The 21,523-nt window shown below is 39.9% G+C and overlaps 1 protein-coding gene across 10 annotated transcripts in view; it reads right to left on the bottom strand.

The window, feature by feature from the left end:
* The window catches only part of WNK1 (WNK lysine deficient protein kinase 1), a 159,464-nt gene extending 142,904 nt beyond the window's left edge, over positions 1-16,560 (bottom strand). For 7 of the 10 annotated variants that reach the window (XM_036301842.1, XM_036301839.1, XM_036301841.1 and 4 more), the window contains exon 1: positions 15,170-16,557. In XM_036301842.1, coding sequence (XP_036157735.1) covers positions 15,170-15,931 — 762 coding nt within the window. In that variant the 5' untranslated portion in view covers positions 15,932-16,557. Of the gene's footprint in view, positions 1-15,169 lie in introns of all 10 variants that reach the window. The other 3 variants (XM_036301833.1, XM_036301832.1, XM_036301835.1) reach the window with 2 other exon arrangements.
* Positions 16,561-21,523: the final 4,963 nt, after the last annotated feature.

The following is a 21,523-nucleotide window of genomic DNA, read 5'->3' on the forward strand; positions in this document are numbered from 1 at the left end:
AAAGTCCTCTATTAAAAGAGACCTTTGAAATAGGCTTTCTCTGCCCCCTTTTAAATCTAGCTATGTGTTGTTTATAAAAAACATCTAAATTAAAATGATACAAGAAGGAAGAGGATGCAGAAATAAATGGTAGTAAAAGAAATGACTATATAAAAAGGGAAATTTAAGTAAAAAAATTTGAGACAATGCATATTTTATGTTGATGAAAGGTATACTTACTCAAATATAATAAGTCTTCAATGTAGTACATAGTTATGTGACTTTAAGTGAAACAATACATAACAAAACCAATTTTACGATAAGCTAATTAATAAAAACAAGAGTTAAGTTCCTATGACATCTCATCAACATTATTAACAAATGACACTGAACAAATCAACATTATTTCAGGACCTGCTATACAAGAGACACTTCTGGAGCATCCACCTCATATGAACATGGAGAATGTGTGACTGGGCCCAGCCCCACATGACACTTACTACATAAAGCAACCCTGCGAAGAATGGGACATTAGCAGAACTAATACATAGACTAATATACAGAAACAAATACAGAGAGGCAGACAAAATGAAAAGACAAAGAAACATGTCCCAAAGTAATCAGGTCAAAACTCTAGGAAAAAAAAAAAACTGAATGAAATGGAAGAAAGCAATCTACCAGATACAGAGTTCAAAACACTTGTTATAAGGATGCTCAATGAACTTAGGGGAAGAATAGATGGACTCAGAGAGAATTTCAACAAAGAGATAGTAAACAGACAAGGAGACAGAAACCATAAAAAAAGAATCAGTCAGAAATGAAAAATAAGCAAAATGACAAATACACTAAAAGGAATCACCAACAGAGGAAATAAAGCAGAGGACTGAATCAGTGATTTAGAAAACAAGGTAGCAGAAAGCATCCAATCAGAACAGCAAAAAGAAAAAAGAACAAGAAAATGAGAATAGTTTAAGGAACCTATGGGACAACACCAAGCTTACAAACATTTGCATCAGAGAGATACCAGAAGGAGAAGAGAGACAGCAAAGGATCAAAAACTTATTGAAGAAATAATGACTAGAAACTTCCCTAACCTGGAGAAGGAAATAGACACAAAAGTCCAGGTAATGCAGAGTCCCAAACAAGATGAACCCAAAGAGGCCCACACCAAGACACATCATAATTAAAATGCCAAAGGTTAAACACAAAGAGAGAATCTTAAAAGCAGCAAGAGAAAAGCAGTTAGTTGCAAAACAAGGGAACTCCCAGAGAATGCCAGCTGATTTCTCAACAGAAATTTTGCAGGCCAGAAGGGATTGGTGGGAAATATTCAGTGATAAAAAGCAAGAAACTACAACCAAGATTAACAAGCAAGAGCATCATTTAGAAGTGGAGATATAAAGAGCTTCCTAGACAAGAACATACTGAAGATCATCACCACCAAACCAGTACCGCAAGAAATAATTAAAAGATTTCTTTAAGAGCCCTAGCCAGTTTTGCCTAGTGGTTAGCTAGAGTGTCAGCCCTCAGACCCAAGGGTCCTGAGTTCAATTTTGGGCAAGGGCACGTATCTCAGTTGCAGACTCAATCCTTAGCCCTGGTCGTGCGCAAGCAGGAGGCAACCAATCGATGTGTCTCTCTCACATTGATGTTTCTCTCTCTCTTTCTCTCTCTCTCCCCTCCTCCCTTCCACTCTCTCTAAAAATCAATGGAAAAATATCCGTGGGTGAGGATTAACAAAAATAAATAAAAAATAAATTTAAAAAATAAGGCTCCACGGCCTCATTTAAAAAAAAAGAGATTTCTTTAAGAGAAAAAAGGAAAAGGAATTATCATAAGTAAGAATAAAATGGCAATAACTACATATCATCAATAATTACTTTAAATGCAAATAGATTAATGCTCCAATCAAAAGACATAGTATGGCTGAATTAATAAAAAAAGAGAATTTCACTTCAGAGCAACAAAATATATATTCTTTTGATTTGTTGATGGTAGCCATTCTGGCAGGTGTGAGGTGATACCTCATTTTAATTTGCATCTCTTTTTTCTTATGTTTCTTGACCATCTGTATGTCCTCTTTGGAAATATATATTAATTCCACCTGCATTTTTTTAATGTGGTTACTAGAAAATTTAAACTACATATGCGATACACATATTATTAGACAGTGCTGATTTAGGACATTTATTTTTTTAATTAGAGGCCCAGTGCACGAAATTCGTGCACGGGGGCGGGGGGGGGTGGGGGGGAGGCGGCCTCAGCCCAGCCTGCACCCTCTCCAATCTGGGACCCCTCAGGGGATGTCCGGGACCACTGGCTCCTAACTGCTCACCTGCCTGCCTGCCTGCCTGCCTAGTCGCCCCTTACTGCCCCCCTGCCAGCCTGGTCACCCCCAACTGCCCCCCTCTGCCATCCTGGTTGCCCCTAACTGGCCCCCCCACCAGCCTGGTCACCCCTAACTGCCCCCCCCCACCGACCTGGTTGCCCCCAACTGCCCCCCTCTGTTGGCCCGGTCGCCCCTAATTGCCCCCACCCCCGCCGGCCTGGTCGCCCCCAACTTCCCCCCTCTGCCGGCCTGGTTGCCCCTAACTGCCACCCCTGCCAGCCTGGTTGTCCCTTACTGCCCCCTGTGCCAGCCTAGTCACCCCCAACTGTCCCTCACTGCCCCCACTGCCAACCCGGTCACCCCCAACTGCCCCCTGCCAGCCTGGTCACCCCCAACTGTCCCCTCCTGCCGTCCTAGTCGCCCCCAAATGCCCCCCCTGCCGGCCTGGTCACCCCACACAGCCTGCTATTCAATCGTTTGGTCATCCCTCACTAACCCCCCTGCCGGCCTGGTCGCCCCACGCAGCCTGCTGTTCAGTTGTTTGGTCGTCCCTCACTAACCCCCCTGCTGGCCTTGTTACCCCACGCAGCCTGCTGTTCGCTCATTACTGTTACTGTGACCATGTCCCAGACAATTTGCATATTTCTCTATTATCAGTATAGATATACTTAATTTGTCATAGATAAAAATATTATAGTCTTAATTTGCATTTCTCTGATTAGTGACCTTAAGACAAAGTCATGACAATTTTATTTCCATCGTGTTTTCCTCAGATTTTAATTCGATTTCTAAATTCTAATTAATTTCACAGATTTGGGAATCCCAAAGTGACATATTCAACTAAAAGCTCCAATTTTAGAAACACTATTCCACCAAATAGTTCCCTTGGTTTCCTGATCTAAAAAATAGAGATGACACATATTATATATGGGGTTACTGAGAGAATTTAATGACATAATGTACTACAGAACAAGCAGGTGGCATTGTTATAAACTTGCTAGATTAAATAGTCAGCTATGTCACCACCTTTATTATTTTCTTAAAGAATTCAGGATTCAAAGTCTTAAACAAATGACAATTAGGTTTTGAACTTTTAGTGTCATTTTAAGCCCAAAAGCTCAGAAGTTCATTTCCAAAATCAAGTCTATAATAATGACTTACAATTATATAAAATTTTACATCATTTGAGTAAATGAGTATACTGCATTTTTTCTTTGTTATTTAAAATAATCCAGTCAAGTGCACAAGTTACCATTTTCAGATGATGAATAAGGCTCAGGATTTAGGTGAGTGGGATGTCCAAGGTCACACAAACATTAACATTCCCCAAAATTTTTATTTTAATTCTTTCTTAGATTTAAAAAGACACAAATCCCCTAAGAAAGTCACGGAGTAGAAGAATAAAGGAATTTGACAGAACTATAAGATTGGCAAGTTTTTTTACAAAATATATCTTCGTGGTTAGAACGCAAAAGCAGAAAACTTTTTTAAATTAACCACAAAATACTCAAAAAACTCAAATGCAAAAAAGGTGCTAAAAAATTTTAGTCCCACTGGTTTGATACAGTGAATGCCAGTATTGTATCTATTAATAAGGGACTAAATAATAGAAAGTAGAAATAAAACTAACAAATCACTAAATTATCTATAAACCAGCAACTGTAGAACTTTACATGTACCTAATAAGCTATTATTTAAAGTCACCATCATTTGTTCCCTTCCTAAGAATGAATACTGTTCAGAGTTTGTGTTTATTAACAATGGCAGGAGCTAAAACTCATATAGCCACTATATTTTCATTTTGTGGCAAATATTTAATCAACTTGCCACTTGATTTAACAAATTAAGTAAAAAAAACTAAATGAAGTGGGGGTTTTTTCAGAGTGGACTGTAAATAGCCTTTATTTTTAAGTGAAATAGGACAGAAAACATAAGTTTTGTGAAACTTTTGTCTTTTTATGTGTGCATGTACTAAGTCATAATGTAAAATTTAATTATTAGATTAGAATGGGTCTTAATCAAAAGTTTGAAAGTCACTGAAAAGTAGTCTATTTAGAGCAAAACTACTATACACTTAGTAACCGGAGGAGTGTTAGGGGAAATCAGACTGAATCAAGGTAAAAATCCTCCTTATCGATTGTTCAAGAGAATACGCTGAAAAGATCCTTAAACAATTCTACCACTCACTTCACTAATAAGACAGCATACTTACTCAAGGTCATTCTTCTGTAGTTAGCATGAGAACCAAGCCTCCCATCCTAATTTTCCTTGTACTAAACTGGGCTGCAAAAAGGCACTTTTAAAAAAAATAAACCTATATCAGCATTTAAGTGTTAATTCTGAATTTCCTATTTTGGTCTCTAATAACTAAAAGAAATTGCAGTTAAACACAAGGAACCATTTCCTCAAGTATTACTCTACTAGATTAATGACCGTACCAGCTCTCCCATTAAAAGCCTTTTCTAGCTAGTTACTTGGTACTTAGCTTTTTATGGCACTTTTCTTTTCCCATTATGCTCAGTGGTGCATGCAATGCACTAGCTTTAGAAATGCAACACATTGCTTTTGAAAATGCATGGCTGGGGCCATAATATAACCGAAATTTTCCTACATTTCTATATTCTGTCCAAATTTTAAAACCAAAGTACTATAAAAGAGGCCATATTTTTACAATCTGTGTGCCTCACTCAGTATTAGACATTATATATATTTTAGACATTATATATATTTTAAAAGGCCCCATTTAAAAACAGTAAAAATTTGAAATCCTTTATTCCCATCTCTTGACAAATAAATCTTCACCAACAACAGGAGTCCGTAAGGACTGAAGCATATAAGGACTGAAGTCTAGCATGTTAAGAACTGAAGGCTAAACAAAGGTGATCTCTCTACAAAAAGCTAAAAAAAAATTGAACACTGCAGGTGGGAGCAGATTATCACTGCTTCATAAATAAAGCAAAGATTTATTTCTACATCCTGTCCTATAGCCATAATAAAGTCATAACATTACTGGCAAAGAACCCAAAAAGGTACCTCAAATTATTTCTATATACAACTTTAATTGTTTACCCTTAAACAATTCTGTTAATGATTACTAACAAATTTTCAGATTTTAAAATTACTAACATTAGAAATGGCAGATAGCAAGTTATTTCTTCTGACTTTTGAGACTAATGGAGGCTAGTCAAATCAGTGTAGTAAATAGGAATTTCAAACAAATTCAGAGAAGAGGAAATAGAGGTTGACTGAGGTAGTGTCTGTCACACTCAAAGAGGAGAAAATGTCTTAGTTATTCTTTATTTCTCAAACCAGAATATAGTAGTTGAGATATTAAAAAAACCCAATATTTTTATTCCATAGTTCAGTCAATTCATGAGATTACATATGAATTTTTCTCTTAGAAGACTAAGGAAATTTATAAATATATATATATATGTGTTATGAGTATATTTGTAAATTATATTCACAACATAATCTAGATTATTTTCCCAACTGAGAATTATAAATCGGAAAGCAACTACCACTCATATGCCAAATATGAGCTGCCAAAGTTCACTCACTAATTATTCTAAAATATTATGAAAATAAGTTGAACATATTATTCAACTCTTAAGAAAGAGTGACAATATGATCATCACTGTTAAGAGAAACAGAGTCAGTGGCCGTTTTAAAGAAGAGAATGCTATCCTCCTGGACTGAGGGGTATGGTGGGGAGGTGTGAGAATCAGACTTTATCCATTGTTTAAAAAATATAAACCTAGTGTTTTTCTTTCTTAAAATCTTTCATGTTTCCCCATAGCTTGGTTATGTTAATCTCTTTAAAAAGTGGATATGTCCTGTCCCATATTATTTTATTAAGTCATTCATAATCTCAAGCCCTAATCACAAGTGTTAGCACAATGACTGTTGCCTTTCAATTTCCACAAATCATTTTTTACATAAGGAATTTATTAGTTGTCCAAAACCCAGACTTACAGAATATGAGTTTTCATTTTCATTGACACATTAAAATTATTCTCCATATGCCTGAATATCTTATATTTTATTAATATTTTTGCTTACAACAAAATGTATTTCCTTTGACAATTTCCACAATTCACTTTTTAATAACAAATTACTCACTATGATAACCAATTAGTCACGATATGTTAACTTTTCTAGGTTTATGTTATATGTAATATCTAATTTTAAAAAAATATTTTACCACTAGCACATCTACACAAATCTTAACATCTTTATAAGATTTCTTAAAAACTCAAGCATCAAATCTAAATATTAAATACCGTAACCGCCCCCCTTCAGGTTTCCCACAGTTCAAGTAAACAGTATAAACAAAATTTAACCCTAATGTGAAATCAGTTAATTTGAAAGATAATTACAACTTAATTTAAATCATTAGGAAACCATGAGCCAGCTACTTACATATTCTAGTTAAAGCACTAAATATGAAGCAAGGCTTAAAATCCTTCTAAAGCAATTAACAAGCTATCCATTGCCAAAAGTTTTTGGGTTTTTTTAAATATATTTTTATTGGTTTCAGAGAGGAAGGGAGAGGGAGAGAGAGAAACATCAATGATGAGAGAGAATCATTGATTAGCTGCCTCCTGCACACCCCCTACTGGGGATCGAGCCTGCAACCCAGGCATGTGCCCTTGACCGGAATCGAACCCGGGACCCAGCAGTCCACAGGCCGACGCTCTATCCACTGAGCCAAGCCAGCAAGGGCAAATTGCCAAAAGTTTTGAATTATGTTTCAGTCATAGTTACCTGTGGCTACAACTCAAAATTAAGTACCACTCAAAGCTTACATTTAATAGTACAATTCTGCCATATCTGAACCAGACACAAAGACAGATGAAAAATACTGTCAGTTTTTGGAAGCTAAACAGTCTAAAGTTTCCTGAGTCTGTGATAAATTATTTTTTTAAAAATAGCTATCGTGTAATATTAATATTTGTTTCATTGAACAACTAAACTACAGTAACTATGATACTAAATATTTACCACTTGTCATTTCAAAAGAAATACCATACTTATGGCAAGCATTGATTTCACTATTTCTCTTCAAATCAAGTATTAATATTATACTTGAGAAATTACACAGCTGGATAATAGTCGTGATAGACCACAGCTAGTTCTATATCAAAATTCTAGTAGACTACATTTGGCCCAAAGTAACACAAGCATCTAATTCCATGATAAAATCTTGTCTTTCATGAAGAAACAAATATAACTCTTCAGCTATTTAAAAACTGCAAATGAATTCACTGCTGGAAAATTCTGACCGGCCCCTAACACGGTCATCGACAAGCAGGATGCAAACATGCTTGTCCAGAATCCTTGCAGTCAGTAGACATCTTTACTTTGGGCAGAGAAGCCTATTATTTCCCCACTGGAACTTCAGGAAAAAGAAGCCAAATTAAATTAAATATATTTATACATCAAAAAAAGAAAAAACAAAAAGATGCAAATGAAAGGCACAGATACTGACTGATTTTATCCAATGACAATAGTAACTAAAAGTAACACTGTAAATCATGCGATGAATATAACTATGCACATAATTCTCAACACATCACAAAATAGTAGTAATAAAAGGGTCATTTAGTCCAATCCTTTATCCTCAACACTTCTGAATGAACACCTACCCTCTGTGACTTGGTCTTTGTAAACATTCTAGTCAACAATTATGACTCAAATACAAAATCATCGGTTAATTTTCTGCCTTTACTAGGCACAAGAAGTCGATCTGAAAAGGCTACAGGTACTGTATGATTCCAACTATTCAGGAAAAGGCAAGGCTACGAAGATGTAACAAAGATTAGTGGTAGCCAGGGGTCAGTCAGGGTGATAGAAGAATGAAGAGCAGTGAAAATATTTTGTATATTATAATGATGAAGATATATGTCTGTCCAAACCCACAGAATGTACAACACTAAGAGTGAACTTGAAGGAAAACTATAGACTTTTGGTTACGATTTGTCAATTTAGTACTGTTCTGTCAATATAGTACAAAAAAGTATTGTTCTGGTGAGTAATGTTTATAATGGAGAAGGTTGAAGCTAGCATGTTGGGGGTGTGGGTAGTAGGTACATAAGAAATCTCTGTACTTCCCTCTCAATTTTGTTGTAAACCTAAAACTGCTCTAAAAGAATTGTCTTATTCTTTTCCAGTTTTGGTGGCGTGAGTAACCATGAGTAGTAAAGTCTCCCTCGTTACCCTCACAAGCATGTCAAACTCTACTTTTGTAGAAAAGTCCATTTTGACTATATTCTAGAAATAGTATAATTCAGAACTTTCTTGCAATGGAATTACAGGAAATCTGGCTGTTTCCTCAAGTGGCAAATAAGGATGGTAATTTCAGAGAGCTGCTTCCACTTACACATCACCATACTGATATGCAAATGTAGCATGAATGTCAGATTACATAAAAAAAGCAAACTGTTTAAAAATCAGCACATTGCTCCCAGTACTTGAGTATTCTGTAAACTAGTTGATATATGGCATAAAGTGTTTAGATTGAATTTAACTATCCATAAAGAATGACCAAATATTACATTTCAATGTTTCAACTTTTAAAGATCTTTCCTTGCTCACCTATCCACCTTATCCTTGATAACATCTCCTACTTACCCACCCAAACTTTCTTGCTCTATATTCATTCAAACTAGTCTAAAGAAATTACCTTTGACAATTGAGGCAAGAGCATACAATGGAATAAAGAGTCTCTTCAATAAGTGGTGTTGAGAAAATTGGACAGATACATGTAAAAATTAAACCAGACCACCAACTTACACCAGACACAGAATAAACTTAAAATGGATAAAAGACTTAAATGTAAGTAGTGAAACCATAAAAATCCTAGAAGAAAATGTAGGCAGCAAAATATCAGACATCTCACATAACAGAATTTTCACAGGTACATCGCCTAGGCCCTAGGGCAAGAGAAACAAAGGAAAAAATAAACAAATGGGACTACACCAAACTAAAAACCTCTGTACAGCTACAGAAACCAGCATCAAATAAAAAGGGAACTCACTGTATGGGGGAACATATTTGCCAATGATACATCTGATAAGGGCTTAATTTCCAAAATATATAAAGTGCTCATACAACTCAACAAAAGGAAGACAAACAACCCAATTAAAAAATGGGCAGAAGACCTGAATAGACACTTCTCCAAAGAGGACATACAAATAGTCAGGAGACATGAAAAAATGCTCAATGTCACTAATCCTCAGAGATGCAAATTAAAACTACAATGAGATATCACCTCACACCTGCCAGAATGTCTATCATCAACAAATCAACAAGTGCTGGCAAGGATGTGGAGAAAAGAGAATCCTAGTATACTGCTGATAGGAATGCAGACTAGAGCAACCACTATGGAAGACAGTGTGGGCTTTCCTCAAAAAATTAAAAATAGAACTGCCATTTGACCCAGTAATCCCACTACCAGGAATATATCCTAAGAATACCGAAACACCAATTAGAAAGAATATATGCACCCCTATGTTCATAGCAGTTTTATTTACAATAGCTAAGATCTGGAAAAAGCCCGAGTACTCATCAGTAGATGAATGGATTAAAAAAAAAAAATCAAAAAAAAAAAAAAAAAAGCTGTGATGGAATACTACGCTGCAGTAAAAAAGAAGGAATTCTTACCATTTGCAACATGTATGGAACTGGAGAACATTATGCTAAGCGAAATAAGCCCATCAGAGAAAGATAAATTTCACTCATTTATGGAATATAATGAACAACATAAACTGATGAACAAAAACAGATCCAGAGACAGAGAAGCATCGATCAGACCATGAAACCTCAGAGAGAAGGTAGGGGAGGGTGGGGATAAGGGAGAGAGGTCAACCAAAGGACTTGTATGTATGCATATAAGCCTAACCAATGGACACAGACAACAGGGGGGTGAGGGCATGAGTGGGGTGTGGGAAGGGGCAATGGGGGGATAAGGACACATATGTAATACCTTAATCAATTAAAAAAAAAAAAGCTGTGGTACATTAACACAATGGAATACTATGCAGTTATAAAAAGAAGGATCTCTTACCCTTTGAGACAGCATGGAGGGACCTGGAGAGTATTATGTTAAATGAAATAAGACAGTCAAAGAAAGGCAAGTATCACATGATCCCACTTATATGTAGAATCTAATGCACAAAATAAGCTGACAAATAAAAGAGGTCCACAGACATGGAAGCATGCAACAGACTGACCTATTTCAGAGGGAAAGGGGAGCAGGGGCAGTAAGAGATTACTCGAAGAACTTATATGCATATATGCATAACCCATGGATAGACAATAGTGAGGTGAAGTCCTGATGAGGGAGTGGGAGCATGGTGGAGGGGGTTAAGGAGGGAATGGGGGGAGGAAACATCTGTAGTCATTCCTACAATAAAGATAAATTTAAAAAGTAAATAAATGATAAATTACCTTCTCTTACTACCTCTACTTCTTAACCTTCCTCAGCTATTCCTTAAATCCACCACAAATTTTCCACTCTTTTGAAACTATAAGGTCACCAAATATTTGGAGCAAATGTAACAATGTTAATCTTTGTCAACTCTGCATGTATATGTGAGTCTGTAATAACATCCTTTGTACATATTTTCCACAAAAGGAAAGGCTATTTTTTTCTTTATTACTAACTAGAAGCCTGGTGCACAAATTCGTTCACCAGTGGGGTCCCTCGGCTTGGCCGTTGGGATCGGGCCAAAACCAGCTCTCCGACATCCCCACGAAGGGTCCCGAATTGCGAGAGGGTGCAGGCCAGGCCGAGGGACTCCATCGGTGCAGTTAAGCAGCCTTAGCGTATCATTAGCATATTACACTTTGATAGGTGAACGGCCGACCGGACGACCAGACACTTAGCATATTAGGCTTTTATTACGTAGGATAGAGTATAGATGTTTTAAATTGTAACTTAAGTTATAAAATAGTAGTACTGTATATTCTTTATGACGTGAATTATATCTCAATAAAGCTATTTAAAACACATACAACTCAACCTGGCCAGGTGGCTCGGTTGGTTAGAGCGTTGTCCCTTACAACAAAAGGTACAGGTTTGATTCCTGGTCAGGGCACATAGGTTGCAGGTTTGATGCCTAGCCAGTGTGAGTATGGTACGCAACTGCGCCATCTAATATAGTAACCACATGTGGCTTTTGAACGTTTGAAATGTGGCTGGTGCAACTAAAGGACTGAGTTTTAAAACTATACATATTTTTAAAACTGTGTTTCATTTTAATTAATTTAAATTTAAATAGCCACATGAGTTACTTATAGATTCTATTTCTGTACTTCTCCCTTGCAAACTAATTCAGAAATATAGAATATTACCAGTGATTTACATCTACTTATGTGCTTCTTCCTTAATCTCCCTTACTTAGATAATCCTAAATTTTATTGTTAATGACTTAATAACCAAATGCAATATACAATTTCAATAGCCTAATCTCTATACTTCTTATCCTACTCCTTCAAAAATTCATTCTGAACAATTACTGCTAAGCAACTTGGACTTCTCTGCTATATTCTTTTCTTGAAATTTTATTCCCTTGATATTACTACTCTTCTAGTGTTCTATTTAGTCTAACCCCTGGGCTCTTTTTTCCTTTGCTTATCCATTAGTTATTCCTATTTTGCCCTAGTCTCTTCCTCTACTTCTTTCTCTCACTATACATATATATATCTCCTCTCTCTAAATGATTTCATTTACTTTCATTATTTCAGCTATGACTAATATAGAAATTTGGGGATCATCATCCTCTATCTCTACCTCAAACCTATTTTTTGATGTTCAGTAATATAACCGACAATTGAACTTCTTCCTGGAGGTTTCTACAATGACCTCAAAGTCATCATCTCAAAAAAACTAAAACCACTCTTCTTTCTCATTCCCTCCTTCAATTGACAGCACCATCATCTAGCCAGCCGTGGGCAAACTACGGCCAGCGGGCCAGATCCGGCCCGTTTGAAATGAATAAAACTAAAAAAAAAAAAAAAAGACCGTACCCTTTTATGTAATGATGTTTACTTTGAATTTATATTAGTTCACACAAACACTCCATCCATGCTTTTGTTCCGGCCCTCCGGTCCAGTTTAAGAACCCATTGTGGCCCTCGAGTCAAAAAGTTTGCCCACCCCTGATCTAGCCCCACCCTCTTACCCTTCTTCATTTTCCTCCAAATTGAATTAATCACTAAACCCTGCATACTTTATCTCCTAAGTATTTAAAGATGCCATTCCTCTAATACGTCTCATATTCAGACCCTAACTAAACTCCACACCTCTGTATTCTTTAAATTTATTCTTCACAACTATTAATATACAAATCTAACCAATTTACTTCTTTATTAAGAATTCTTTAGCTACTCTTTACTACCTATAGCTGAGTGCTTGTGTGGAAGGGATGAATGCAGAGTTAAAGAGCATCTATACATATAAAAGCCTAAGTGGCTGTTCGACCATTCAACTGGTAGTTATGATGCACACTGACCACCAGAGGGCAGATGCTCAACGCAGGAGCTGCCCCCTGGTAGTCAGTGTGCTCCCACTGTGGGAGAGCTGCTCAGCTGACCAATCGTCACCAGACACGGGGCTTGTGACTGGCGAGTGCAGCTGCGAGGCACGAGCCTCCCCTGTGGACACTCCCCCTACATGCCAGCATTGGCATTGGGAGAGTGGGAGCTGAACAGCACCTGGCCCAGGCTCCTCCCCACTGCCTGCTGCTTCACCACTAATACATCCCTCAGGGGATGCCCGACTGCTGGTTTCAGCCGGATCCCAGGGCCTGCGGGGATCCGGCTGGGCCGAAACCAGCAGACAGACATTCCCCGAGGGGTCCTGGATTGCAAGAGGGCGCAGGCCAGGCTGAGGGACCCCACTGATGCACGAATCCATGCACCCGGCCTTTAGTATAAATATGAGAATGCATGGAACTCTTCAGCATGTAAAAGAGATAATCTGTTGCATTTCCAAATTTACCTTAATCCGCAATGACCTACCAGTCCAAGTAAGGAGAGTATTCACACAGAGATGAATATATCAGGTTATTAAGCTCAAAACTATTAGTTATCAAGATGATCTTGTCATTATCCTAAGCAATCTGTTTACTTTTATGTACTAATATAGAAAGTGTGCACATTAATTATTATTTGATTCACTAATTAGTTTCACCTCTTACTGTTTGGTTTATATGTTTGTGTTTAACACAATACCATCTAAAAAAAAAAAAAAAAGATCATCTGTTTCTGAGAAGCTAAACCTTGGCTGCACAAAATACATCTACAGAAATAATTAGTGTGGTTTTTCTTAACTAAACTGAATATTTTGATATAACATGCCCCAGCTGGAGTTGGAGGTTGGATCTACCTTTGGGGGGCGTGGGGGAGGCAACCAATGGATATTTCTCTCTATCTCACTCTCTCAGTCTCTCTCTCTCCGTCCCTCCCCCCTGGTTCATAGGTGGAAGTTCAACCACTGCCCCACGCAGTAGAGCCAGGCAGACCTAAGTTTCTGAATAAGACTGAACAATAAGAATAAAATCATAGTTTGACAAATTTTTTTAAAGATCTGTCACCTTCCCAACTCTAAACCACTATAAAACAGTGTAGTTTTTTCACAATGCCTAGAAGTTCTATATCACTAACTGTAAAACCTACAATATTATGTTCTAAAGAACTTGTCAGTTTTTAAGTTTATTTCCTTCCACATGTTAATTTTCCCTTCACATTTGATATGGCCTTGGTCATTTGGAAGGTGACATTCAAAGAATTACGTATTATTAACATAGATAAAACAAAATTCCTAGATCATTCAGTTACTTTCATATCCTATTTCAGCTTGGTCCTTTTTCTTGGCAAAAAAGAATATAGATAATGGCATTCTTCATTAAAAAAAAAACAACAAAAAACCCTGCCTTTTACATTCAGTGTTAACACTGCTTCTTCCAATAACCTACGTTCATTTCCTGATGAGGAAATCAAGCTGATACAGGTCAAACAACAAGTAACCCAAAACCAGGTATTTAAACCTAGAATATACTTGTCAACCAGAATGACACACCATTATTTACACCATGAAAACCTCCCAGAGATTAAAAAGGAAGCATTGTAGTAACTCCTATGAACTTTTGGGAAAGCTTGGCTTAAAAATCTTTTATAACAAAACTAAAACAATAATTTTGCATGGGCTAGTACTATTCATTGTATAGTTTCTGGGCTAAAGACATACTAGTTTTAATTAACAATGTAAGATCACTGCTAGCTAGCATAAGGCTTAAGCGCCATTAGGTGGTACAACATCGAATACTTATTGTACCTTACTAGTCCCAAGGCATTTGGCCAGAAGAAAGTCTTTTTTATAGTGGTTATTATTAAATGACTGTGTAACCGCCAACAAAGATATAGCCAAAGGAAGGTCATTCATGAACAAGGTCGTTCTTATTAAAAAAGAACAGTCTGATCTCAGTAACACACCAGCAGATCATCACTGCAGAGTCTCTGATGAGTCTGAAATGTACAAGGCAGGAAGACTGTACTTTCCTAACTCAAAAACGTCCTCCACTATTTCCAAGTTTACTGCCAGACACTATACTATAATAACAACAAGTGGGCAATGCGTTTGTACCGAAGATTTTCACAACTCCTTCTCTAGCAGCAAATCTCACTGGCTATCAATAATCCCCCAAAATCTAGTTTCAATCTCTTTGAAAAGGTGGCCTCCCCCCCAGTCTGAGCGAACAGTTAAAGAATGACAAGTAACGAGTGAACTCGATAAACTGGCTTAACCGAGCACATTTGGGACCCAAACCACCGTATAATAAAGTAGGCGGGGCTATACCTGCAGTTCACACCAGGCGACCTCCACAGTGGTTTCAGTGTCCAGTCCTTTGTAGACCGTCTTAAAGGAGCCTCTGCCAATTTCTATGTCAAACTTGAGAAAGCGGCCGTCGTTGGACATTCCCACGGCCTTGGTCTCCAGCTCTTCGATATCATCCTGTTGCTGGCTCCGTTCCTCTTGCGATTCCTTGGCGCTGCTGCCGCCGCTGCCGCTTCTCGCTGATGGAGGCTCCTCTTTGCTCCCCACATGGTCGGGCTGGGAAATTTGGCGGTCTTTGCTGATACTGCTGGGGGCAGTCGTGGCTGCAGGGCCCGGGGCAGCGGGTTCTCTCGGGGCAGCAACTGCAGCGGGAGGCTGCTGGGCTACCTGGGCAGCGACGGTCGCGGTCAAGGTCTCCTCGCGATGGGGCTCCGAAGGAGTACTCTGTGGAACCACTGCGGCGACGGTGGGCTGAGGGAGAGAAAGCGGGAGGCCGGGCAATTCCAACGCCGTGGCGTTGGAGTCGCAGATGACGCTGCGGCGGAAGAAGCGGTGCTCGGTGGTGGTGGTAGTCGCGGCCGCCCCACGGCTGTCCTTGTCCATAGTGTGGCGGCGACGCCGGTACTCCTCAGTCCTGCCAGTTCCAGAGTCTGTCCCCGCCGCGCCCAGTTTCTCCCCAACAGAGGAATCTGAGCTAGAGCCATTCTTGGGGGTAGGCGCCGGCGGCGAGAGGAACAGGGAGCTCGGAGCGCCGCCCTGCTTCTCCGCGGCGCCTCGGGACATGGTCGGTCCGCTGGAGCGAGGCGAGCCGGGCCGAATTTGTGAATGAAGAGAGGGTGAGGGGCCGACCCGGAGGAGCGGTGCAGGTTGGCAGGTACCGCTACGACGGCTCCGGCTCCCGACCGGCTAGGATCAAACCGGACGACTCCTCGCTTAGCACTGACAAGTCGCCCCGAAGGCGAGGCGGGACACGGGGCCCTGCTGCGACTGCTGCTTCGGCTCACAAGGCGGGCTCGCCGGCGGGCTATCGAGGAGCTGAGCCACTGGGGTTAGCGCCTCGCGATCCGCAGCCATCCTGCGGCAAGCGGCGGCCGGGAAGGCTGTAGCAGCAGAGACGCCGCAGTCATGAGGGGCAAGGCAAAGAGCCGGCACCGAGTGGAAGCGGATGCGGCGGGTGCGGCGACGGCTCCGGCTCCCCGCCGCCGCCGCTGCGCGGACTGGGCGGGCTAGGCCCGGAGGGCGGCGGCAACGCGAGGCAGGGACTAGCACGGACTCCCGAGCGGTGGCAGCTCCAGGGCCAAAGAGAGTGGGAGGGGCCGGGGAAGGCGAGGGAGGGCCGGGCCCGGGGGCTCCCGGACAGTCAGTCGGTCGCCGCCTCACAAACGCGCCCCCAGCGAGGGGGACCAGTCTCACAAGGCGTCCATCGCCCGGACTGAAGAGTCGAAGCCTCGGTGCCTGAGAAGCGGGCCCCCCCTTCCCCGAGGCCTCCCCGCCCGCCCCGGGCCTGGCAAACCCCCGTCTCCTCCCGGGCCGGTGCCGGGGGCTGACGGAGGGAGGGAACGGTGGGGAGGGGAGGGCCGCTCGCCGCGGGGCCCGAGCTCCGCTGCTTCTCTGGGCCAAGAGCAGAGGAGACCGAAAGGACTGGGTGAAGGGGGACAGGGAGAGAAAAAAGTAGTAACCCCAACAGGCACCTTCTGTCACCGAAGACTGGAGTGCAGAGTGGTCGAGTGTGAAGAGGCGCGTCCCACAGAGAAACTCGCCGCGCTAAATGGCGCCGGGAGTCTGAAGGCTCCACACAGCCCGCTCGAACCCCGCCCCCCACCGCCCGGGGCAGCCCCACCCCCACCCCCACCCCCACCTCCACCTCACCCTCAGGACTCTCGCGCAGGCGTGCCAGTACCGAGGCTCCTGGGACTTGTAGTTTACTCGCTTAAGGAATGAAAGGGGCTCAGGCGGAAGGAGCCTACGACTTCCGTGATGCCCTGCGACAGTTTTAATTTGACGCCTCATGGGAATTGTAGTTTTCTTTTGGAAACCGCCCCTTCTGGAAGGCTGATGGGAGCGTCACCGTGAGTCGCTAAACCCCATCCTTAAAATCAGCGCTAGCTGGGAAAATCATTATTTAGGGGTTAATTGTGGAAGAAGGGAAGGAAGGGAAAAAAAGAAAAAAGGAAAGAAAGAAGTAAAAAGAAAAGGGAGGCAGGCGAGAGAAGAGATTCCCATCAATGTTCTGCTGAAGCTAGAGAAAACTCTTAGGGTTGCCATGCAAAGAAAAATGATCTGTTGTTCATCTTTAATGGAGAAAACTGCTGAAGTGTTGAGTGACTGTAGAGCTGTTGGGGGTGGAGGGGAAAGGCAAAGCAGGAGAACCAGAGCCTAGGCTCAGCCAGAAGAGCTAACAGCTCCGGAGGGCAAAAGAAACTTTGTGGATTGCGCATGAGATTAATATTGATTAAATGGGTTGGGGAAGGAAACAGGGAGAATTATCTTCTATCCTCCTCCCTTCCATAGCAATCAAGATAAGTTGTGGGCATTCTCAGCTCCAGCTCCAATACATTCTGGCTCTCAAAGATGGGCTACCCTACTGAAATCAAGGATCATAGTGAACTCTTTGCCAGAATAAAATAAAATAAATGGTGCGGGGAGGGAGGGGGGGAACTTTGCCTCTTTTACCCAAATTTGAGAGAGCTGAGTTGACTTCTGTGTAGTTGGTTGAAACAATTTCCATCTTTCCTTTGGTGGCTTAGTAAAACACCGTCACCTCTTTCTCTAGGGGTGTATGAAAGTACACATGTAATGTATGGCTTTGGACATAGAGGAAATTTGGATCCACACAGTTCACAGTAATGGAAAGTATCCTTGGGCTCCCTGGACCCCTTTGCTTCTCACAACTACTCAGGATTATACAGGTGATGAGCACTAGGGGGCACCAGACAGAGTTGGAAGCCAGGGTGGGGAGCCAGATGGCAGTTAAAAATGTCTAAGCCCGACGGGGGTAAGAGCGGGAAGCCCTGAAATGTATGCAAGGGCATCAGAGCGTCGACACACTCCTGCCTCTCCTCAGCGCCCACTGTGGAACGAGCTCAGTAGCGCGCAGTCTAGCGGAGGACCACGCTAAGACTACGAGTACTTTAGAAGCAAGTTGACAGAAGATTCGTTGGTTAACACTAGTTTCCTAGGAAACGCCCACAACTTATCTGGATGAGCTCCACTTAGAGCAGTTTGCTATATAATTCATATTAATTTACCTGTTAAGTAAAATAGTTATACACGTTTACAGCTTTTTTATTTATCAAAAGCTACACTTTCAGACATACAAAAAAGTTTGTTTTAAAACCAATGGTTGTTAGGTTTCATGAAGCTAGCAGATTATGAACATTTTAAAATACAAATTCAGTAGGGGCAACTCGAGAGCTAAAATAGTAGCGTTCCATTTTTTAGAAAATATATCGTTAACTCATTTGCTATGATAATGACAAATCTCATTATGGTATATGTAATTAGTGGTTTGTCTCCAATCCTAAATTTTAATGTAAAGCAGGGGAAAAAATGACTTTAAAGTACATTTTTATTGTACATCTTGAGGCAGATTCTTAGAACTTGCTTAGTTGTTGCTTTATTAGGAAAAATAGTCTGATTTTAAACATAATTCAACTAATTATAAATTGGTGAGTTAAAAGAAGATCAGTAAATCACAATGTTCAAATGTTGGCACCACAAAAAAATGATGCTATTTCTGTGTGAATGGTCATTTAAAAACTTTATTATTACCCATTCCTGTTTACTCTGCGTTGAAACTTTGGCCACAATGCATTGGACACAAGGCCCTTGACAATCACCATGTCCTATTAACACGTTATTTCAACCAAGAACAATTAAATATACTGTAAATAATTAACTTGATTTAAAGCCCTACTTGCCCACATGACAGACTTTCCTATTTGTGCAACATTAGTTTTACTATGAAAACAGGTACAACTTTAAGTTGAGTATAACTACATTGTGTACAATGGTTAGATTTAAAGGTTAAAATGTTTAGTGTGATTATTTTACTACAGACACCTTTTTAAATGCTTACCAACTTTCAATTAACATATTTTCTGTTACTCGTTAATATATCCCTAATAGTATTTTTCTTTTCTCTGTCATTTCAATTATCGAGTAGAGAGCAGATCCCTCTGTAATCTACATAAAACATCTATCTATATATAAACGCCTAAGTTAAAAACTTTCAGCAAAAAAAATGCCCTGGGTCAGACAGCTTCACATGGGAGTTTTACCAAACATTCAAAGAAGAACTAAAACCTATCTTCCTCAGACTATTCCAAAATATTCAAGAGGAAGGAACACTTCCAAGCTCTTTCGATGAAGCCAGCATTACCCTAATCCCAAAACCAGATAAGGACACTACAAAGAAAGAGAATTTTACAGGCCAGTATTCAGGTTGAATATAGTTGCTAAAATCCTCAACAAAATCCTAGCAAATCGGATCCAGCATTACATTAAAAAGATCATACACCATGAACAAATGGGATTATTCTGGAGATGCATGGATGGTACAATATCCGCAAATTAATAAATGTGATACATCACACACAAAAATTGAGAGATAAAAATCACATAATCATATAAATTGATGCAGAAAAAGCATTTGACAAAATCCAACACCCTTTCTTGATAAAAACTCTCAGCAAGTGAAAATAGAGGGATCATACTTCAACATAATAAAAACCTTATATGACAAACCTACAGCCAATATCATACTCAATGGGCAAAAGCTAAAACCATTTCACCTAAGAACAGAAATAAGACAGGGATGCCCACTCTCACCACTCCTGTTTGACATAATACTGGAAGTGCTAGCCATAGTGATCAGACAAGAAGAAATAAAAGGCATCCAAATTTGAAAAGAAGAAGTAAAGCTGTCATTTTTTGCAGGTGACATGATATTGTGCGTAAAAAACCCTAAAGACTCCATCAAAAAACTATTAGACTTAATAAATGAATTCGGCAATGTAGCAGGATACAAAATTAACGCCAAGAAATCTATGGCATTTCTATACACCAATAGTGAACTTACAGAAAGAGAGACTAAAAAAGCAATCCCATTTACCATCACACCAAAAAAATTAAGATACCTAGGAATAAACTTAACTAAAGAGGTAAAAGACCTGTACTCAAAAAACCTCAGGACATTGAAAAAACAGGTAGAGGAAGACGGAAGACATAAACAAATAGAAGAATATACCATGTTCATGGATTGGTAGAATCATCATCATTAAAATGTCCATATTACCCAAAGCAATCTATAGATTCAATGCAATTCCCATTAAAATACCAATGGCAGCCCTAACCGGTTTGGCTCAGTGGATAGAGAGTCAGCCTGTGGACTCAAGGGTCCCAGGTTCGATTCCAGTCAAGGGCATGTACCTTGGTTGCGGGCACATACCCAGTGGGGAGTGTGCAGGAAGCAGCTGATCGATGTTTCTCTCTCATCTATGTTTCTAACTCTCTATGCTTATCCCTTCCTCTCTGTAAAAAAACCAATAAAATATATATTTTTATAAAAAGAGAGAATGTCCTTATACAGTTTAAAAAAAATAAAAAATATACTGATGGCATACTTCAAAGACCTAGAACAAACTCTCCAAAAGTTCGTATAGAATAAAAGAAAGACCCCAAATAGCCACAGCAATCTTGAGAAAGAATAACAAAGTTGGAGGGATCACAATACCAGATATCAAGCTATATTACAAAGCCACTGTTCTCAAAATTGCCTGGGTACTGGCAAAAGAACAGACATATAGACCAACAGAACAGAACAGAGAAACCAGGAATTGACCCAAGCCATTATGCTCAATTAATATTTCACAAAGAAGGCAAGAGCATACAATGAAGTCAAGATAGTCTCTTTAATAAATGGTGTTGGGAAAATTGGACAAATACATGCAAAAAAATGAAAGTAGACCATGAACTTACACCATACACTAAAATAAACCCAAAATTAATAAAGGCCTTAAACATAAGATGAGAAACCATAAAAATCTAAGAAGAAGCCATAGGCATAATATCAGATATTTATCGTAGCAATATCTTTACCGATACCGCTCCCAGGGCAATAGAAACTAAGAAGGAAATAAACAAATGGGACTACACCAAAATAAAAAGCTTCTGCATAGCAAAAGAAACCATCAACAAAACAACAAGAAAGCCCACTGCATGGAAGAACATATTTGCCAATGTTGTATCTGATAAGGGCCTAATCAGTAAAATCTATAGGGAACTCATACATCTTAACAAAAGGAAGACAAACAATTCAATCAAAAAATGGGCAAAGGACTTTAAATAGATACTTTTTAAAAGTGAACATACAGA

Source organism: Myotis myotis, unplaced genomic scaffold (genome assembly GCF_014108235.1).
Source record: "Myotis myotis isolate mMyoMyo1 unplaced genomic scaffold, mMyoMyo1.p scaffold_m19_p_3, whole genome shotgun sequence".
Taxonomy (NCBI): Eukaryota; Metazoa; Chordata; class Mammalia; order Chiroptera; family Vespertilionidae; genus Myotis; species Myotis myotis.